This window comes from Prosopis cineraria, unplaced genomic scaffold (assembly GCF_029017545.1).
Source record: "Prosopis cineraria cultivar Desert tree isolate PC_DT_omini unplaced genomic scaffold, ASM2901754v1 PC912, whole genome shotgun sequence".
Classification (NCBI taxonomy): Eukaryota; Viridiplantae; Streptophyta; class Magnoliopsida; order Fabales; family Fabaceae; genus Prosopis; species Prosopis cineraria.
This window is the reverse complement of record NW_026556237.1, coordinates 15985-38896: the sequence shown is the minus strand read 5'-3', so window position 1 is coordinate 38896 and position 22912 is coordinate 15985. Positions and strand designations below refer to the sequence as shown.

The 22912-nt window shown below is 35.7% G+C and overlaps 1 protein-coding gene across 2 annotated transcripts; it reads left to right on the top strand.

Annotated features, from left to right (window-relative positions):
• Nucleotides 1–2465: 2465 nt before the first annotated feature.
• Nucleotides 2466–21925, top strand: LOC129298782 (uncharacterized). 2 transcript variants are annotated; one of them, XM_054937219.1, is made up of 14 exons: nt 2466–2902; nt 5064–5173; nt 5573–5635; nt 5739–5928; nt 6204–6308; nt 6393–6523; nt 6647–7214; nt 7361–7426; nt 7588–7664; nt 8954–9235; nt 10003–10342; nt 10423–10572; nt 20267–20803; nt 21440–21925. In XM_054937219.1, exons 1-14 carry the CDS (start codon nt 2645–2647, stop codon nt 21626–21628), a joined length of 3066 nt encoding a protein of 1021 aa, XP_054793194.1. In that variant the 5' UTR covers nt 2466–2644; the 3' UTR covers nt 21629–21925. The 2 variants fall into 2 exon arrangements, with proteins under 2 accessions (XP_054793194.1, XP_054793195.1); XM_054937220.1 differs by having other exon boundaries at nt 2761–2902; nt 5771–5928.
• The last annotated feature ends 987 nt before the right edge of the window (nt 21926–22912 follow it).

The following is a 22912-nucleotide window of genomic DNA, read 5'->3' as shown; positions in this document are numbered from 1 at the left end:
ATGTTGCATGGGCCGTAACAAGTAATATAATGAGAAACATTGTTCCCACAGAGATTGGTTTGAAAACAACAATCAAACAAACAAAAAAAAATAACTGAATTCAACCAAGTTGAACTAAACACAATAGATAAAGTTAATTTTGCAAACTAAATTAGTATTAAAAATTAAAAAAAGAGAATGATTCACAAACTTCAAGCACAAATTGAAACATATGATTATTTATCTTCCTTTTATTTCATAACACAAAAATTACCTTCTCTATAAATGCTTTTAATAAAAAATAACTGCTAACATAAAATTTTAAAAATATTTGGACAAGTTCTTTTAAGTCATGAACAAATATTTTGTTAAATTAATTATCCAATTTCTTGTTACAATTATTAAAAACTTAATTTTAAACTCCAACTCTAATGTGGCTCTGTAAGGTAACAAATATATATTTACCTTACAAACAAAACCATCAATTCAACAAGTAAACTTTAAGTTCTTGCACTATTTTACCCAAATTCTACACTTAACTTAGCCCTTTCAAACATCAATCAAGTAAACCCAATATCTAAATGGTGGCCCAAACATTTAGATAGATTAAGAAAAGAGTAAAATAAATACGCACACGCATGCACACATCATTAATCATAAAAAGAGATGAGGAAACTTAGTATTAATTCAAATAATCACAGGGGTTTCAAATAATCCTAGAATAAAATGTTTAGTTACTCATAATCATCCATAAGTTACGAATATACAAAATACTTGAATCCATTTCAAATTACATAAGAGGAAAGGGTCGGAATTGAAAAATCAAAGAAATGAGCTCTAATGTTCAAAACTCAATCTCTTGCTCCAAGCTCTTTCAATACTTAAACCCTAGTATAACCAAACTTCAAATGTGTCTCAAAGTGAGTGGAATGTATTCTAGATTGAGCTCTCAACATATAATATATACACACACACATATATATCTTATTCAAGCATTTTTAGATAAATAAAATGTAGCATTTTGCTGATAGTGGCAAAAGTTGTAAACAAAAGTTGTGACTTTAGTATGACTTTAACAATTTTACACTATTTTTACTGTTAACGAAACTTATACTCTATACACTTAATTTCTTCATCCAAAAATATCAACAAAGGCCCCAAAATACATCTAATTAAACTTTAAATTAAAATAACACAATTGAGCCTAAAAATATCAAATTAAATTCACGTATGCAAACCCAAAGCAAAATATATATTTTTTTAATTTGGGTAATTAAAATATATATAATGAAGTAAAATATATTAGAATATAAAGAAAATGTGATAAATATAATAAAATTTAAAAGTTAACACATGTCAATGATGATTCAATATTGTTAATTTATTGGACGTAAAAAAAGAAGTCTTACATTCCTCAAAACAAGAAAATCCTTATATAAATAATCATTCTCATCCTATATATAAGTCACACTCTAGAAAGAATTAATCATTTTTTTTATAAATGATCTTGCATAAAATATAAATCATTAATTATGTTCTTTCAATTTTATCCTTTCATAATTTTCAATAAATAAAGTAAAATGCTGTACATGTGAGAGAAGTCATTTTAAAAATGATGCATCTAATAAAAAAAAATAAAATGTTTCATTCTTTTCAAAACAACATCAATAATTTAACTACATTTTTTATATTATGAGGAGTAGTTAAAAATAACTTATATATAAGATTGCAAAAAATTGTACTAAAATAATAATAAACAATAACATGCCAGTGTTAACAATTTAATAATCTGTCGGTCAATGGAATTCAATTTTCGATGCAGTATTTTAATTATAAATATGACTTTGAAACGTTTAATATAAATTAAAAATTAAAATTGCAAAGTTCAAATTATGTTATACTTTCCATGCTAGATATGCATCTTTCAATATACTTCATGCTTTTGACACAGCTTGTATAAATTAGCAAATTTAATCATGGGTCAAAGGAATTCAATTTCGTATCCAATATTTAATTATATATGACTTTGAAGTTTGTAACATTTAATATTAAATTAAAATTGAATAAAAAATAGAGAATATCATTGAAGTACCCAGAATTTAATTCCACCATAAAATATTTTATAAATCACACATATTAATAAATACTTCGTAACCTTAATTTTTTAAAATAAAAAATATAAATTTTAAAAATATCATTTATTTAATATTTTATTTGCAAAAAATATAAAAAATAAAGAATATTAATAAAATTTTATTTTTATCAAAATATATTATATTTAGAATGTTAAACCAGCACAATGCAGTTGTACAAGCACTTCTAATTAAAACATTAACTATTAACAAATGCAATTATTATTTTAACAAGCACACCATCAATCCAATTATAGATTAATTATTAAATTCATAGATATTCTCCAACGAAAAAAATAAAAATATATATAATTACTTAAAAGCCAACATAGTGCCAAGAAGATTGGTGTGAGCAAGCGAGGGACTGATGACTGATGAGTACATGGCCGGATATTCTTTCCGCGTAATAGAGAGGAAGATGCCGTTTCTCTGGTTGCATTAGAAGAGAGATTAAACAAAGAAAATCTTCGTTCTCTTCTGAATTCTGTTTAATCCAATCACGTTTCGAGATTCCGATCCTGAACGTCCATTTCATGGAGTTCATCCAGAGCCGAGTGGAACCGTGGATCAGAGATCAGCGAGCCAAGCTATTGAAGGTCTCATGGGGCCCACTGCAATGGCGGATGAAGTGGCCGTGGAGCAACGAGCGGGAGCAGAAGAAGAAGATTCAGGAAGAGTACGAGCGAAGGAGGAAGCAACTTCAGGATCTCTGCCATGCTATCAAGGCCGAGTCAGTCTCCGAGTTGCAGGAAATTCTCGGTTGCATGGTTCTCTCTGAGTGCGTTTACAAGGTATTTTACTGGTTGAACTGGAATTCACCTCTGAGAGAGTTATAAGTTTTAATTTTTTAAGAAATCCAATGTTAAAATACGTCAATTGTGTATACAATTTTGTTCTTGGATTACAAAGAAGTGGTAAAAGTGAAATTACAGGATGCGTGTTTGTATATTACACGATAAGTTTGTTTGTTTATGTCACATTGACGATAAGAGGAGGTTGTGCTTAGCTACGGGAATATGGGATTATATGGAAATGCATTTGATATTTTACTGTCTGTGGAAACTTCTGTTATTTCTGCAAGAATACTTTTTGCTTGTAAGTTTGACCATTAAGAAGCAAGGACGGAGACACTGCGCCATGAGGAGTGCCCCAAGTGTAGAATGTTTGTTGCTGTGTCTTGTAAAAAGCTTCTTGGACGCAGACATGACGCCTTTTTTGAGGTGTCAGAGCTTCACTGTTTGACAGTCATATATTGTTGTGTTGTGTTCAAATTCTGGAATTTTATCACTGCCAGCGCAGGAAGCAACATTATAAAGCGGGAGTGTTTGTTTAAAATATAATTTGAAGTCTCAGGTGCATAATTAACCAACTATATATTACCGAAAGGGAAAACCAACTATAATATGACTTAAAAAAAGAAGAAGGTATATTTGCTCCAATTTAAGGATGGAAACCAGTCATTTACCTACTCTAGATATTTTATTATCTTAAATGTTGGACATCCAAAGGGACAAGGCACTAGTGGTGGGATTATTATTATTATTATTATTACTTTTGGTAGAGTGGTGGGATTATAATTTGGAATTCATGACACTGAAACAAAGGGGGGAAAAATCAATTTTCTGCCTGTGTCCCTTATTGTCTTTCATCACACACCGTCTGGTCGCCTGAAATTTTATTGGGCTCAGCTGCTGCAATTCATTGCACCTGTAAATTGTAATTGTATATGATCTGCTTCAATGATATTTATTCTGCCATCATGTGAAGTTATACATTGTAAAAATGTGTGAATCTGCTCATTTTAAAAACAAATATGGAAATGTACGGAGGCTAAGAGTAGTATCATTTTATTTTCTTGGCATTTTAAGATATATTTTCAGAACTATGACTATACTAGCCAGCATTAGAGCAGTAAAGATCATGGAGTAAAATGGAGGTAGTATGCATGGTTTTACCCGTTCATGAACATAATATGTTACTCTGAGCCTTCTGTCAGGAAAAATTGCCACTCTTAGGTTTAGATAATGCCTCTTACGTTTCCTTGTTATAGCTAGGACTGCAATCAAGAGAATATAGACATTCTTTAAGTTAGTGTTGCTTTAGGGTTTTTTCTATTTCATTGAACTAACCTTTGAACTAAAGTTCTATTAGAATTACTTTTTAGAAAATGGATTGGAATGGAAAAATAAGAGAAGGAATGGAATAGACTTACCTCCTACTGTTTGGAAGTTTAATAAGGGAAGTGAAGAAATGTTTATCACCCTCATTTATGAGTTTAATTAAAAGTAAATGGAATTGCAAGTACTATAGATGCAAAATTACAGCATAGTCTTTTTACTTAGAATAGGATGAACCTCCAATTTGCATCATGACATTTCTTCTCAACGTTTAATTCAAATGCTGAAAACAAATCCATTTGTAACTCCAACTTACAATGTATAGCACCTAAAGCGTCTGGCCTATTCTAGAAAAAATAATAACCTTATTTAATTTCAAATTGACCAACATATAATGTAAATTCTCACACTTCCTCGTCTTAATCCTTAAACAAAGAAAGTTTGGACACCTGCAATTTTCATTGCTAATATTACATGTTTGAACTTTAAATCATGAAGATACCATAAAAAAGACATTAACTAAAAGTTTGCTGGAGAATAAATTGTAATGCTAAAAAGAAAAGAGGGTGAAAAAGTCAATCAATAATTAAAACAACAAGCATTAACATTTCATTTGATTCTGTTGGTTCCAATCCCTCTGACCAAAAAGTCAATGATATTTATTACTTAGCTAAGATCTGAGAATTGCTTGAATCCGATGTTCTCTTCTTACAAATGCTTGTGACCACTTTGAAACCTTAATGAGTGTTTATCTGAGCATTTCCTGATTATCTCTTAGCTAACTATGATATCTGAATTACTAGTACTGATATGTTTACCTTTCCTTGTATCATAGAGACCTGCTACAGAGTTGATTCGAGCTGTAAATAAATTCAAGGCTGATTTTGGTGGACAAGTTGTTTCTTTGGAACGGGTACAACCATCATCAGATCATGTTCCTCATAGGTTTGCCGTTCTTAATATTATTTAATTTTGTGAAATTGTATTTTTTTTATTTATTGCTTCTGAATTCTCTGCTGTGCTTTATCAATTGTGCATGTGCCATTTAATACCAATACATGGAAACCTTTCACTGTTGTCATTTTAGAATAGCCTTTAATTCAGATGATTTTAATAGTTTCCTTTACATTCTAAGATGGGAAATCCTTGAGAGCTCACAATTTTTAAGAGAAATATTTATTTAATAGCATTCATTTTCTTTGCAGTTTAGTTGGTAGGGTTTTTCTACTAAGATGTACATATGCTTACATGTTTTATCAGTGTAACTATTGAAGATTATTCATGTTTAAAGCTTGATATCTATTAATTTTACAAAGAGCTATTTGATTGATTATGTGGTAACAGGTATTTATTGGCTGAGGCTGGAGACACCTTATTCGCTTCCTTTATTGGAACAAAACAGTACAAGTGGGTACTTTCTTAAGACAATCTTCTATGTCATCCTCTTAAGGCATTATAACTTCAGGAATATATTCAAGAATATTACATTTGTTTATCTCTTTCTTGAAAGGGATGTTATTGCTGATGCCAATATACTTCAAGGTGCAATCTTTCATGAGGATGCTGTTGAGGAAACTGAAGGCCATGCAGAAACTGAACTTGACCAGGGTGGAAACCAAAACGGTAAAGTGGAGACTATGTGGCCCCTAGAATCTAGGTCTAAACAGTTGAGGAGTAAATCACTGCCTGCTGCTCATCGGGTAAATATGACTGCTTTCTATTGTGAATGTCTTCAATTTGTTTACTGATTTTTCTGCATTAATTAGTTTGCAGTTCAAGCATCACGGATTTCTTAATTTGTGAACGACTTAACATTTTAATTATCTTATTAGATGCATCATATTTCAATCTAGGAAGTAAGTTATTAAGTGATTGGTCAGATAAATTTCAGTAATATACATGGCCACTGTAATCCTAAATTCTTGATTTCATGTATCTCTTGTTTCTAATAATTGCCTCTGGTATGATTTTTTAGGGTTTTATGGCTCGTGCTAAAGGAATACCTGCTTTGGAATTGTATAGGCTTGCTCAGAAGAAAAAACGCAAACTTGTTTTATGCGGCCATTCACTTGGTGGAGCTGTATGTTTCTTCACCCACCTTGATTTAACTACAATGCTTTATGTACAGAAGTTTTCATATGCTTAGTCCCTTGTTTCTACATAGGTAGCTGTATTAGCCACCCTTGCCATTCTGAGGGTGATTGCTGCTACATCTCCGTCAAAGGAGAATGAGAAGGTCTCTATCAAATGTATAACATTTTCTCAGCCTCCTGTTGGAAATGCTGCTCTGAAGGAGTATGTATTTCTTGTATTTGCCCCCTCCCCCACTCTTTTCTTTGTTGTTTAAGTTCCACTCCTTTAATTGAACTTGAACCACTTATAAATTTATACATATCTTAATTTCTCCTCTCTTTCTAGTTACGTTAATAGAAAAGGCTGGCAGCATTATTTCAAGAGTTACTGTATCCCAGAGGATCTGGTTCCCCGTATTTTGTCTCCAGCTTATTTTCATCATTATAATGCTCAGCCTCAGTTGGCGCCCCCTGAAAATGAAAGTAATAGCTTGTCATTAAAGACAAATGAGCAAGGGGTAGAAAAAGATAAAGAGAATGGAAGAGAGCGGTTGGTTTTGGGGATGGGTCCTGTGCAGAGATCCTTCTGGCGACTTTCTAGACTAGTTCCTATGGAACGATTGAGAAGACAACTGACTAAATACCAAGAAAGCCAAGCTAGTTCTATTGAATCAACTTCAGTGCCTGATTCTCTTGCCTCTACTTTAATTGAGGAGGAAGTGCTTGAACCACAGTCTCTTGAAATACAAGAGGGTTCTGATAGTATATCACTTAAGCCACTTCCCAACTCTGATAAACATGCAATGGAGGCAACAGCAAATGAGAAAACGGACACCAAGAGCAATACTATCACTGGAGATAAAAGGGCATGGCGCAGTGTGCCATATTTGCCTTCATATGTGCCATTTGGGCAGGTATCATCTTCAGTATAACGTCTACAATCTTTTGTGTTTTTCCTCAATTAATGAACGATCTTTAGTTTATTTTTTTGTGCTAGCCATGCTGTTGTTTCCTTTTTATGGAACAATGCATCCATCTGAACCTTTTTTGTGTAAAACAGCTCTATTTGTTGGAAAACTCTTCAGTAGAGACACTATCAAGTGCAGAATACTCAAAGTTAACATCGGTATGAGCTTCCTTGCTTATCTGTTTTTTTGTGTAGTTTATTTGTCCTGTCTTTAGGTCCTAAAACATCTACAATTGTTTAAGGAATCCAACTTCATATTCATGAATAAAGGAGCAAGTTCTCTCATTTTGTTTGCTTTCTTCCGGCAAAGACATTTTCAGGTTGGATCTGTTATTGCGGAATTGAAGGAAAGATTCCAGTCGCATTCAATGAAGTCATACCGGTCTCGATTTCAAAGGTAATTATTGTAATTGTAAATATTAGTATTTTCCGCTATAAGAGATAAGTTATACTTAATTACCCTCATGAATTGTTATAAATTGTCTGGTTATTTGTAATAATAATTTACAGCTAAATTTGTTTCATGGCATCTTAAATTCTCAATGCTTGCACCCTAAGATACTTCCATGCATGGATAAATAAAAATTAATCAATATTATCCAATTGGTGGAATATCCTATTAGTAGCAAAAATATTTTCCACAAGCTACGGCATGCAGCAGTGAATCATTGCATGTCATATTTCATGTATTATGCATCTCAAGCAAGCCATTGGTACTGTGTGTGAATGAGCTACATGTTCCTTAGTCTCCTAAGATTTTTCGTTTGGATATAGAACTCTAGTGCTATTGCTGAGGGGAACAAAATAAAATGATGAATATGTATCCCCTGCCTTTTCTGTGTTGACTTTCATTGTTTATGGTGGAAAAGAATAAGTTAAATATGAGCCATAATTATGCCATGATTTCTGCCTTTAAGTGAATTGAGTCCAGCCCGATTTCAAAGTTATCTAATTTCAGATACCAGTCCTTCAGTCCACACAAGTTCTTCCATTTCTCCATACTTGGTAATCAAACCTCTTCCATTACATTCTGATAAAAATAAATTTCTTAATGAGGTTTGTTCAATGTATTTAGTTTTACCAACCAAACCAAGGTATTATAGAGAATAAACTCTTTTCAATAGATGAAAAGATATTGGATGGAACACATCTTGACGTGTGGGAAGGAAGGGGTACAGCACATCTGTAATTGTCTTTAATGTGTTTTCAGATTTTGGAAATTTTGGCTTTTATTTGTGGGGCTGGATTTTTACTGGACAAACCCTGCACGGAATTTATGTTCCTGAATTATCAGGAATCCATGGTGTCTTTTATTAAGAAGATTAACTGCTTGGAAGATTTGTTTTTTAAGAGTCCAATTCAGATAGGATTTCAGTGTTCCACTGTTTAGAATCTTGGAAACTACATTTATGTTTATGCTTATAAAGTGAAATGTCTAAGCCATGTGTGACTAATTTTAATCTCTATAATCATAAGCTATCCTTTTACAATTTCATAAAAGCTAATTATTTCCTACCTAATCGGTCTTTATCTGTTTGGATAGATTTTTACCAAGGCATGCTTGAAGCTTGAATTTCTAGGCTTTTTGTCTTTGTAGCTTCTGATAAAGCACTTCTGCAACATTAGTTTTCAAATTTCAGAATTTGTAACTATTGTTCTATCTCCTTTCCCCTCTTTTGGTTGCAGAATCTTTGACTTGTGCATGAGTGACAATGCATCATCTTTCCTGGGAATTGAGCAATGGCAACAGTTACCTCATCTACAGCAATGGCTTGGCCTTGCAATTGCTGGGACTGTTGAACTTGGCCATATAGTGGAGTCTCCAGTTATTCATACTGCAACTTCAATTGTTCCCCTGGGATGGAATGATGTGCCTGGTTCAAAAAATGCAGAACCTCTGAAAGTTGACATTACTGGTTTTGGGTTGCATTTATGTTCACTTGTCCATGCGCAAGTGAATGGTAACTGGTACTGTCATTTCCCTGTAATAAACAACAAATAAACATTTACATTTATTGAGTTTTGGTGAGTTTTCTTGCTCAGATATTTTGTTTTTAGTGGGACTTGAAGGAAGTCAGTGGACTAAGGACTTAGACATAGTGATTGCAATGAATAAATTTGATAGCAAGTGGTAGACAACGAGAAACAATTAGGTCTTGTAACAAAAACAAGAGATCTATGAGAAAAGCTTGAGGAGGATGATAACTAGCCCTTAAGATGGATAAAACTGGAAAGTAGTGGCTTAAAAGTATCCTCTTAGACTTCAAACTTTGATGTCTTAGCTGGGGCAATTTTTCTGAGAATTTGAAGTCAGAAATGATTAATGTGTTCATAGAAGCAGTGGTTCTTGTGCTGTTGTGATTGATAGGACCATCAAATAAGAGGGAAAACAGTTAGTCAAATATCTGTCACCTAGCCACATATAGTATAATTGGACTACTGATTTTGGATGCTTTACTAGTGTGGTCTTTGAAGTCATCAAGAAGTCTAGGTAGTAGTTTGCCAACGTATTTCATCTGTTAAACGTTGGCTGCTTTCTTACTGTACTTGTGGATAATATTATTTTTTTCTGGGGTGTGCTGTACGAAGTTATAATATTAATATAGAGTGCTTGATTAGATGCATTTTCATATAAAATGCTGCCTTTTCTAGAGTTTCTGTTTCTTATTACTTCATAGAAAATAAGCTATGTCAACCTATAGTTATGTTATGTGTGTTTTTTCATTCTTGAATAGGTGTTCAACTACGGTTGAATCCTTTCCTTCTGCTCCAAAATATTCTTCAAATCATGGAAATCAACCTGACTTACAGAAGATGAGAGTATTAGTGGGTCCTCCGCTACGAAGTCCACCAAAGCATCTAACAGTGTTAGACTCCTTGATGCCTGTTTTTCCTTCTATAAATTCAGAGCCAGACTGTCTTGTTGGAGAACATACTTCAGGGCCTGTTGAGAAGGAGAAATCAATCCGTCCTGAGAGTTTGAATAATTTTTCAATATTCTGCACCAGTGATTTTACCACGGTCTGTAAAGAGGTTCATGTCAGAACTCGTAGGGTCCGGTTAGTTGGCCTAGAGGTATAAATAAACTTTTTCCAGGATCTATTGATCTATTTCATTTCACTATTCGTCTCTTGACTTGCATTAGTTGAGTGCAGGGTTCTGGTAAAACTACACTTTTAAAGGCAATCTTGAACAAAGGTAAAGTAAATACTACTGCCAATGAGGTTCTCATTCCAGAGGTTGATGTTCAAGAAGGTATTGCAGATGGTTTGTACTACTGTGATTCTGCTGGAATAAATATGCAGGTGGCCCCACTTTTCTCTTTCTTAATCTGTTAATCTTATTTGGGATTTACCAATTTGGTTTCCAGTGTTATGAAAATTGGAATGAACTGTGAGCTAGTTCAACTGGAAAATTGGTGAATTGTCATCTAGTTTGATTTGGAACTTTCTAAAACCGGATAACCAGACTGGATATAGAAACTGGCTACTTATAAAGAAATACTACGAGGCATGAGCTAATAAATTACAAAGTTAATTCGCAACCCTCACATGCTCTCATATAGCCTTGCCCCCTCCTTTGCATACCCAACCCCCCCACCCCAACTCTATGCATTGGCTTGGGCGATGAGGGCTGACTTTGTTCTCTTGAACTCTGTTACTTTATATAAGGACTACTCTTTCACCTTCATGCTTCCCATTATTTATCTATATTTTTTCAAATAGATAGACACTTCATTAGAGAGAGAAGGTGGAAGATGGACATGAGGGGGAGTGCGAGAATAGTTAAATTAATATTTACTGTAGAGGGATTTACTCCTTTAAGATAGGGATATAATGAGATCGGATCATGGGAGTTACTGTTTTATTTTTATTTGATTTTATTTCCTATGTAGGAAATCTTATAAACTGTATATATGCTTCAGCCCTGTGAATAGAAATTGATTGAGATATTCTCTGAACCATAATGCCACAAAATTGACTCACAACACCTATTGTAAAGCTGATATCTGGTCTAGTGTGGGGATAAACAAATGAGTCTCCCAACTAATCTCTGATATCTTTTGTGGGAATCAATATCTCCACATCTTCCTTTATCTACTGAAGGTGGTTTCTTCCTTTCTAAACTCTGTTTTGTAGTTTGCTTCCATAAGGGTATCAGTTGGTCTTGCTCTCAGCATTCCTGTATCCTTCGGTAAATCAATGGTGTACTTTCTTTTGTGAGACACTGATCCCCTTACTCGATCTTCCAAATTCTAGACCAAGAAAATTTATGAGACTCCTGAGGTCTCTAATTTCAAATTCTTCTACACGGCTGTCCTTTAATCTTTTGATTTATATTTGGTAAATTTCAATATCAGTTTGAAATTGAGTCTTGATGAAAATGTAAAATTTCTTGAAGATATGAAAAACTCAGATTTATCTTTTATTAAAATATACCCATGCCAGTTGAGTGTGATCATCAATAAATGTAATGAACCATCTGGCTTTAGACTATGAACAAATTTTAGAGGTAGCCCAAATATTGCTATGAATCAAGGCAAAGGGATGAATTGGTGCATATGGAGAAGGGATGTAAGATGCTTTGGTGTGTTTGGCTAATTGACAGAATTCACAATCAACAACAACAACAACAACAACAACAACAAGCCTTTATCCCACTAGGTGGGGTCGGCTACATGGATTGCAAGACGCCATTGTGCTCTATCATTTATCAAGCTTTTAGGAATATTATTAATTAAGAGATCGTGTTTAATAACTTCCAAGAGTGTTCTCTTAGGCCTTCCTCTACCTCTCTTAATCGGATTCAAAGTTATATGTTCCACTCTTCCACTCTTATTGACAGAATTCACAATCGAAGGAGAAATTTATTTTATTGTCAATGAGATTTGGAAACAAATGCTTCATACAACTAAGACTAGGGTGGCCTAACCTATAATGCCATAACAACTCATTGCTGGAAGTTGTAGAGTAAATCTCACCACTCTCACATTTATTTGATATTCCCTCTATAGAGGTCTCCCAACTCCTTAGCATTGCCAATCATTTTTCCTAAGCTCAAGTCCTGAAAATTGCACTCTGCATTAGTAAAATATACACCACAGCATAGCTGGGCGGAAGTTTTCTTAACGGACAGCAGATTGCATGGAATGTCAGAGACATAAAGAACATTATAAAGGACCATGGTACATGACAAAACTACTATACCCATACCGAGCACCTTCACGTGTCATTAGCAATTTTAACTCTGGTACGATGAGTATTAGTATTAAAATCAGTAAAAAGATGTCTAAAACCAGAAATGTGGTAAGTGGCACCTGAATCAACTATCCAAATGTTATCAGTTTTTACAGCACTCTGGAGCAGCTGTGAGAGGTATACCTGCTTGAGCAAGAGAAACAGAAGGAGTTTTCTCACTTTGTGTAGGTTCATGCCTATCAAGTAGCTTACAGAGAACTGAAAATTCTTCTATGCTCAAGGCTATATTTTCTGATTTGGAATCCACCATGAAACCACGCCCACCCTTTCCTCTGTCTACTGCCTGGTGGTTTGCCATGGAGTTTCCAACAAACATCTTTAGTATGACCACCTTTGTTGCATTGATCACACCACTTGGATGGCTTGCTCTTTGGATCTTGCAGTTGGTTATTTCTTGACACCATTGCAGATGAATCTGTATGATTGAAAGGTGACATAGTGGTCTGCAAGAGGTTCTTCTGGCTTTCTTCACACTTAATGATGTTGGCAGTTTCTTCAGGAGATGGTAGAGGTTTCATGCCCCTGAGTCAATCCCTGACTTCTTCAAAACGATCATTTAGGCCAAGAAGAAAATTATATGTTCATCCTTTCTCAACTAGTCCCTTATAGTAGAGTGTATCATCTGAGCAAGACCATTGATGCATCTTTTAGATATCAATTTGTTGCCACAACCTCAGCAAGGCATTGTAGTACTGAGTCATGGTCTTGTCTGCTTGATTGAGATCACGTAGCTGCCTTTTAATCTAGAAAACAGCATCTGTATTTTCCTTCACTTCATAGGTTCTCTTTGCTGATTACCAAATTCCTTGTGCTGTGGTTGCCAGCATATAATTCTTGCTAATTTCAGCAGTCATAGACCCAATAAGCCAAGTCGTAACCATACTATTTTCTGCGATCCACGTTTCATAGGAAGCCTCCTAGGTTCTGGTTCTTTTGCTGCTCCATTCAAATATTTTTCCTTGCCCTTTCCTTTGATAAACATGAGGATATTTCTGGAGCACAACAAGTAGTTGTTTTCATTGAGCCTGTGCGTGACCATTATGGAAGGAAAGCTTTCTGATGTACCCCCCACAGAAGGTGCACCGTGGTAAGAACTTAGAACAGCAGGAATTAAAAAGAGTAATCTACTTAGCTAGAGCAAGAATCTCACTCTAAATAACTTAACAGCCAAGTAGGAGAATCTCCAAAGGAAGATCAGGTTTATTTCTTAACTCATACCTTGCTATGTATGGGAGCAAGGATATTTAAAATAAGAGAGTACAACTAAATAATTCAAATAATGCAAGATACTAGCCTAAAAATTAGGAACTACTTCATAGGAACCTCCCTAACAACCTTGAGGTCCTATTATTCAGCAACTGATATTTAAAACAGAATAACAATTGAAATAACAGCAATAATTAATTTAAATCAGATAAATCCCTTAAAACATGCATGACAGCATCAGTTTCAACTATCTTCCTCTTCTTTCTATGATGATAAGTGATTAGTGATCTGCTGAGCTGACTTGGATCCTTATCATTACTCCCCCCCCCCCCGGAAAAAATGACTTGTCCTCAAGGTGGATGTTTGGAAATTACTATGCAAAAAGATCATAATCTTCCCAACTCGATTCTTCCTTTGGTCTAGACTCCCATTGGATCAATAGCTCTAAATGAGGTCCCTTCCAGTGATGAGATAGGACTGTTTCAGGTTCCAAAATGAGTTCAGAATCAGCTGAGTGGCAATTCAGCTGGAGGGTCCAGAGGATGCATTCCCTGAGCTGTTCGCAATAATGAGACATGGAAAACTGGGTGAACTTTAGCTGTTGAAGGTAGCTCCAATTCATAAGCCACTGGTCCCACCTTGCAAACAATGGTGTAAGGCCCAAAAAACCTAGGTGAGAGCTTGTCATACTTCTTGTGCAACAACGAGTGTTGCCTGAAAGGCTATATCCTTAAGAAAACCACATCACCTGCCTCAAAAGAGAGCTCATGCCAATGATGGTTAGCATACATCTTCATCCGGTGAGCTTTTCGCAAATTGTCCTTGAGTAATTGCAGCATGTAATCTCTAGTTTCCAGTTGTGCAGCAAGGTCATCAATGAGTTTCACCCTTTATGAAAGGATGAAGGGGGGGCGAGTCCCTACCATAAACCACCTTAAAGGGAGTAGTGTTGGCAGAAACATGGAAACCGATGTTGAATGAAAACTCAACCCAACATAAGAACTTATTCCATGAACGTGGTTGTTCATGTGCAAAACAGGTCTTAAGACAACAGTTGACCATTTCAGTTTGCCCATCACTTTGTGGGTGGTAGGCAGTACTCATCTGAAGGCGAGTCTAACTTAAACAATTCTTGCCAAAATGCACTCAAGAAAAGCGGGTCCCTATCTAAAACAATAGAACAAGGCATGCCTTGCAGACAAACAACTTCTTCACAAAAACGAGAAGCCATAGATTTTGCAATATAAGGATGGGATAGGGAAATAAAATGGCAATATTTACTTAGTCTATCAACTACCACCAGTATAGTGTCAAAGCCACTAGATTTGGGCAACCCCACAATAAAATCAAGAGAAATATCTTCCCAAATTTGGTTAGGAATAGGTAAAGGCTGCAATATACCAGCAGAAGATAGAGTTTCATATTTATTCTTCTGACAAGTAAAGCATTGCTGCACTATAGCTTTCACATCTTGTTTCATTTTGGGCTAGTAAACTGTAGCTGATAGATGCTTTAAAGTTTTCCCTAGAAGGTGTCACATGTGCCTCTTGTAGTAGCTTGGAGCGAAGAGACGAGCTTTGGGGAATGACCAAGCGCCCATTAAAATATAGTTTCTGCTCAACCAAGCTATAACCAGGTTGAGCTGGGATTTTCTTTCAAAGCAGCAATAATAGCAGCTGTAAATGAGTCAGCGATCAAAGCCTCCTGTAATTCTAGATAGTCCAAAGGCATAGGTATCACCATAGTGAGAAAATCAGCATGTTGTGGCCTCCTAGGCAGTGAGTCAGCCCCAATATTTGCTTTTCCAGCCTTATAGACAACGGTAAAATCAAAGGGAAGGAATTTAAGGATGAGGCGTTGCTGGGTATTTGTCAATATTCTTTGCTGTAGCAAATTCTTTAGACTGCAATGATCAGTCCTCACTGTAAAATGTCTCCCTAATAAGTAATGACACCATTTTTGGAGCGCTAATGCTGACACCAAAAGTTCTCGATCATAAGTGGACTGAAACCTGTTAGAGAAAGATAGCCCTTTGCTATAAAAAGCAATGGGATGGTCACTCTGCATAAGAATTGCCCCAACACCATCCATGGATGCATCCGATCTTACAACAAACTCAGCAATGAAGTCCAGAAGTTTTAATAACAGGAGTAGTAATAAGATGACATTTAAGCCTCAAAAGCTCTTTGTGCTTCAGATGACCAGCAAAAAGCATTCTTTTTAGTTAATTCATCAAGGAGACAAGCAATAATACCATAGTTCTTGACAAACCATCGGTAATAGCCAATAAGCCCTAGGAATCCACAAAGCTCAATCACGTTGGTAGGTTCTGGCCCCTCACTTATAGTGTTGACCTTTTCAAAGCCTATTTCCACTCCTTGTGCTGAAACTTTATGCCCCAAGAAGGATACACGAGTCTGCCCAAATTCACACTTCTTAAAGTTGGCATACTAATGTTGTTGCTGCATGGTGGTAAACACCAAGCGGAGATGCGCTTCATGTTGCATTGTAGTGGGGCTGTAGACTAGGATGTTATCAAAGAAAACTAATGCAAACTTTCGAAGGTAAGGTAGAAAAAGATCATTCATGGCTACTTGAAAAGTAGCAGGGGAATTTGTCAGTCCAAAAGGCATGACGACGAATTCATAGTGTCCACTATGTGTCTTGAATGCTGTCTTGTGAATATCAGCTGGCAAGACCCATATCTGGTGGTACTGAGAGCAGAGATCGATCTTAGAAAAATAAGTAGCTCCATGTAGCTCATATAAAAGCTCATCAATGTTGGGAATCGGGTATTTGTTTGGGATTGTGATTTGGTTCAAGGCCCTATAGTCTACACAAAACCTCCAAGAGTCATCCTTTTTCTTTACTGATAAAACCGTACTGACAAAAGGGCTTGAACTTGGCTGTATGAAGCCTTTCTGTGACAATTCATCTACATATTGCTCAATTTTAGTCTTCTAAAAGTAAGGATAGCGATAAGGATGTAAGGAGGTTGAGCCCATGGTAACAGATGAATGGCATGATAGTGATCTCTAAAAGGTGGCAAAGTAGTGGGTTCATCAAACAAGCTATCAAACTCCACCATGAGCTCGTCCACATCTATTAACTTAGCATCTGGTGACCCCAATCTAAGCTCAAAAGAAAACATTAAGTGCAGGCTTGCTTTCTGGTTGGTGGGTGGAGGCACTCCTTGAAGCTTATTCCTCTTACCATCAACCTAGCAAATTAAAAACATTTCATTCCAATTGGCTTGGATTGTATTCAGAGAGGCCAACCACTTAATTCCCAGGACTATATCGGTTCCCATAAGAGAGAAGGAGTAGAAGTCTTGGTTAAGAGTCAACCCTGGAAGCTTGACTTCCACTTCTTACATACCTTATTGCAGCGAAGAATTCTGTCATCTCCAATCTGAACTCCAAAAATAGATAGAGTAAGTAGACAAGCCTAGTTCTTGCACCAATAAATCAGAAATGAAATTATGTGTGGATCTACTATCCACGAGTAGCAATACATCATGATTCTGCACTGAACCACTGAGTTTCATAGTTGCTGCAGTGCTATTGCCCAGTATAGCGTTAAACAAGATCTCTGCAATCTCCAGAATCTCATCCTCGACTTATGTGACAGCTTCAATTTGCTCAGATAAGGGCTGGCCATCCTCGTTGATCTCCATAAGAGAGAAAGAAGACATTTTGCAGCGATGCCCAGGCCAAAAAACGTCCTCACAATGGAAGCAAAGACCTTTATCCCTGCAGCATTGCTGTTCGGAGCCTGAGAGAGCAGGTCTGATCAACGTTGTGCTTGCTGGACAAAGGTTCGAAGAGGACATGTTGGAGCTCCTAAATGCGTTCAATGTAAATGCTGAGGCTATCCCCTGTGAGTCACATGCAGAATTATTTTGTTGGCTGAAATTAGGGTTGGATTGATTTTGACCATAAGAAGCTGTGGGCTTTGGCCCACGTTGAAGTTGAAACTTTTTCTCATACTCTAGGGCAAGATTTATTGCCTTGAACACAGTATGTGGCTTTTATATTCACACGTCAGCTCTCAAATCTTCCCTTAAGCTGCTTAAGAAAACTCCAAGAAGGCAATGTTCTAGCTAGTGAGAAACTCAAGCTACACTCTTGGCAAATTCTTGTCTATATTCTTGAACAGATCCTGTTTGCTTGACAGAACAAAGGTGCTCATCAGGATTCTGGAATTCAAGTGGCCTATAGTGCTCTTGCAAAGCCCTCACGAGTTCATCCCAGTAAAGTAAGGTGCTTGCTGAATTAATCCAAAAGAATAAATCCAGTGTATCTCCCTCTAAATTCAAGGAAGCAACATCAACCTTCAAGTCTTTCGGTGTTTGATAATACTGGAAAAATTTCTCAGTCTTCAAAATCCATCCTTATCGGTCCCCTCCACTAAATTTTGGAAAATCCATTTTTGTATATGGTGGTTGTGGCCCTCTTATGTCAAAGTCATCTTCACTGTCTTCTTCCCAATGAGAGCGCCTATAATGACCTTCCATGGTTCGCCTGCCGCTACTAGTTGCAAAAGCCTCAAGTGCCTCTACCTTCTCTTTCAACATATCAAGTATCTCTAATTTGGAAGCAATTACTGTTAATGGATCTTTTGAAAATGGGTTTACAGTAGATTCATTCTGTGGGGGTTTATTGGAGGAAGTGGCATGTGGATCTATAGTTTTGTTGCCAGAACGTGTGGTCACCATGTTGATTGAATGTGGCTCGGATATCAAATTGGTAAGAACTTGTAGCAGCATGAATTAAAAAAATTAATCTATTAAGTTAGCTAGAGCAAGAATCTCACTCTAGATAATTTAACAGCTAAGTAGGAGAATCTCTAGAGGAAGATCAGGTTTATTTCTTAACTCATATCCTGCTTGTATGGGAGCAACGATATTTAAAATAAAAGAGTACAACTGAATAATTCAAATAATGCAAGATACTAGACAAAAAATCAGGAACTACTACATAGGAACCTCCCTTACAACCTTGAGGTCCTATTATTTAGCAACTGATATTTAAAACAGAATAACAATTAAAATAACAGCAATCATTAATTTAAATCAGATAAATCCCTTAAAACATGCATGACAGCATCAGTTTCAACTATCTTCCTCTTCTTTCTATGATGATAAGTGACTAGTGATCTGTTGAGCTGACTTGGATCCTTATCACACAGCCACTACCAAGAATGGTCTGTGTGCTTGACTCTTCTTGTGAGGACCCGCCAGTCGATTTTTTTTTTTTTTTTTGGTCACTACCATTGACTGTATGAGCCCTCATAGAGCCAGACGAGATCTGCTTTTGCTGCATTAGGACCAATGCTCTGATACCATGTTGATTTTGGAGGCAGAAAAGCTTATTTTACTATCCGATTATGATAAGGTACTTATAGGAGTGATTAGGTTTGGCCACATCTTGGCTAATCCCTAGAATCTTCCTAAATCATGGGAATTAAATAAAAATGATTTAACCCTGATGATAAAAACAATAAATAGCACCAGAAAAAGACAGCAGAAGGAATAAATGAGGGGAAATACTGAGGTTTTTACTATTGTAATCAAAATGAACCAATTTAGTGTTATACGATCTCCTCTGATTCTGGCAAAACTCTCCCCCTGTTACAATCCAAACTGAAATCAAACAGAGGACAACCTGTACATAATCATTAGGGACACAAGAACATAAGACCACTGGCGTTCGAGAGGCCATACTCTCCTGATCACACTCACAATACAAAATAACCCTCATTCCCCAACCCTCACGGCTGAAAGACATTAAGGACTCCAAAAAAGTGATTCACACATCCCCCAACATAGGCCGTGCCCCTAGGTAACCCCAAAACATAATTAAGCTAGCATTACTTTTCCCTGCAACCTGGATCCATAGGACAAACACTTGAACCAGTAGTAATTTCTTCTTCTGCCCTCTTAGTCTCCCTTATATGTCTTAGTGGATCTATAAACCTAGCGTTACTTTTCCTCTTGTATGTCTTAGTTGATTTATCGGCTAATAATAATAAAGATATATTCATATTTGGCCAAAATACATGGCCCATTAGAGATACTTAAATAAATGATAAGATAAACCCTATTGAGAAAACATATCAGCACACTCCAACAGTAAGACACTTGGATGATAATGAACTCTAAAACTCCTATATGCTAATAAAACACTAATCCCATAACCCTCCTAAATCAGAATCCTAAACTTTCAAAACATTGATTGGTTTTTCCCAAAACTTAGCATCTTGAGATGTTCCCTCTCCATTCTTTCTAATAATATTTTTTTTTAATCTAAAAGCAACAGCTATAATAAAGCAGAACGATTCTAGTGCATCTCTGGCATGATGTGCATATTCTGTGGTTGGTTACATTTAAGTGCCTAAGTTAGATGTGTACAATTTCATTGTAGAGACAGGTTGCTAAGATAGTCTGTGGATCAGCTGTTCTTTCATCTTTTCCTCTGGTTTCTTTGTGTGTGTATGGCAACACTCATTCATTCGTTCTCTCATTGTTTTGCAGGAGCTGAATAAAGAAAGTTCTCAATTCAAAGATGAACTGTGGTTAGGAATCCGTGATCTAAGTTTGAAGACAGATTTGATTGTTCTTGTTCATAATCTGTCCCATACCATACCTCGATATGCTAATTCCAATGTGCCTGAACATAAGCCTGTCCTGTCCCTCTTTTTGGATGAGGCTAAATCTCTTGGAATTCCTTGGGTTCTTGCAATAACAAATAAATTCTCTGTTAGTGCACACCACCAAAAGGCTGCAATTGAAGCAGTTTTAAAAGCATACCAAGCATCTCCAAGCACAACTGAAGTTTTAAATTCCTGTCCATATGTTATGGCTGGTGTTTCTGAGGCTTCCTTGTCACAGAGTGTGGACAATGAAAAGCTCAATAGAAGAATTGGTGTTCAAAGGCTTATATTTGCTCCTATTAATGTTGTTAGAAGGCCTTTCCAGAGAAAGGAGATTGTTTTTCCAGTTGAAGGTGTTAACTCTCTCTGTCAGCGAATCCACAGCGTTCTTCGTAATCATGAAGAGGCTTCATTTCAGGTGAGAATCTTTTGTCATGGTGTCAAATCTTATTTTGTTCTCGATCAAAGATTCCTATTTTGACATGTAACGCATGAAATTTTATTTTCTTTATGCGTTCCTATATCTGAAAAAAAAAGGATAGGACATGGATTCAAATGCAAAAATTGGTCAGTCATTGAACCTGGATAATGATCAATTCACCATTTCTTTCTTTGGTCAATGAGTAGTTCACAGTTAAATGGTTTAACTGCAGTTGAATTGAAGTTTAAGCAAAGCTTCTTTTTTTCAATTTTCTCAAAAGATTATAGTAGCTCTTTTCAAGGGCTAGAATCTGCAAATTAAAAACAGTGGGGTGAGATATGAAATAAAATCTGGATTGTGATATTTATAGCTTTCTTATGCAAACCTAGGTAATATGTGACATCTAGTTTCACTTTCACATGGAGTAATATGAGATGCTCTATGGGGTATATAAAGGGATTGGTTCTCCTATGACAATAGCCTTCCCCATCATCAGAATTGGTTGTTGTCAAATTCAGAAAGGGCTGAGCTGTGAAGGGTTTTCGATATGTGAATTGGTTAACATGTTCATTTGTTAGAAGAAATTTTGTAAAATGGGCAATGGTATTTTCATTGTTGATGCTTTTATTACAGGAGCTTGCTAGAGATAGACTGATGATGGACTTGGCACGAGAGCATCCAATGTCAATGGATGCAAGTAAAGATGCCAGAGCGAAGGCAAATTCGTTGAATTCGGCAGCGGTGGGCGCGTCAATTGGGGCTGGTATCGGCATTGTCATGGCCATTGTAATGGGGGCAGCATCTGCCTTGAGGAAACCATAAGGACCAATCCGAATCCTCTACACTTATAAAGTGATTGCATAAAATGCATTCACAGAGAGAGAGAGAGAGAGAGATGGGGATGAAAGAAAATGAGTTTAAAGAGTAGCCTGTGTTTTGCGCAATCAAGCTCTTTTTATTCCACTTTTTTCTCAAATGTATGACTTTATATGATTGTAGAGGATTCAATTTTCTAACCTTTTTCCTCTCTATGATTGACATGTAGTCTCACACAATGGGAATTAGGTTGTATAGGCTATGTGCAGATGCTTATTTATGTAGAATTTCATTCTTTTCTTAGATGTTACATGTAAGGTATTCCTTCAGGATAAAAAAATTTTATCACATAAATGGCATATAATCTCATCTATATAACAAGCTCCCTAATACAGTAGCAAAGCTTGTCCAAGATTTAGGTCCAAAAGTGGATTACATCCTGAAAGAGCATAATTAAAATTAAGAGATGCTTGATTCAACTGATTGAGATAGTTAAATTAACTTATTCTGAAATCTTGAACTTAAATCTCAATATATTCTTTCATATTAAATAAATATATCAAAATATCATTAAAGTACTCATGGATTGAGGATACTGAGTGGAATGAAAAACATGCAAAGTCAATTGGTAGCTTGAGATCATATGCAAATCACACTTAAGACCTCTTTATAAAGAATAATGCCAAATTATTTGAACCAGCTGGTCAAATGGTATAAATTAGCTTTTTAAAAAAAAAATTCATGCACATTCTTATTTCTTAAAGTGGTAGTAACCCCTTTGTAGCAGAAATTACGTTAGACTCGGAAAAAAAATATAGCTTTAACCAAAACCAGAAAAAAAAAAAAACAAGAAATGTAAGCTTTAGTTTTTTTGTTTTTTAATCAAGATCACAGGGCAATAAATGATGACATAGTAAGAAATTTTGTGTGGACCGTCCAATGAATGATCTCATATTAAGTTGTAAATAAACATAAATATAGGATCTTCAATAAAATATTTGATTATAGACACTTAAAAATATAGCTTCATTTTCTACTTGATAATAGTAAACCAAGCGCAAAGGTCTACAATTGTTTTTCCAATTTTAAACAATCACACTAATATCATTTGAAATGGATTATAACTTAGTTGATTTAGATGTGTTAGATTTATTAAAAAATAATAATTACTTACACTTGATTAAAAAGTTAAACCAACTAAATTAATCAAATGGTAAAAATTTAAAGTATGAAACAAAAGCCAGCCCCGTCTCAACTTGATTTTCTCCACTTTTTTAATTCTTCCATTCT

What these genes read in the sequence shown, in the direction of transcription:
- LOC129298782 (XM_054937219.1), top strand. Translation starts at nt 2,645, where the DNA reads ATGGAGTTCATCCAGAGCCGAGTGGAACCGTGGATCAGAGATCAGCGA. An exon ending in TCTCTGAGTGCGTTTACAAG is followed by an intron (nt 2,903 to 5,063) that starts GTATTTTACTGG and finishes CTTGTATCATAG; the next exon opens with AGACCTGCTACAGAGTTGAT. An exon ending in TCCGGTTAGTTGGCCTAGAG is followed by an intron (nt 10,343 to 10,422) that starts GTATAAATAAAC and finishes AGTTGAGTGCAG; the next exon opens with GGTTCTGGTAAAACTACACT.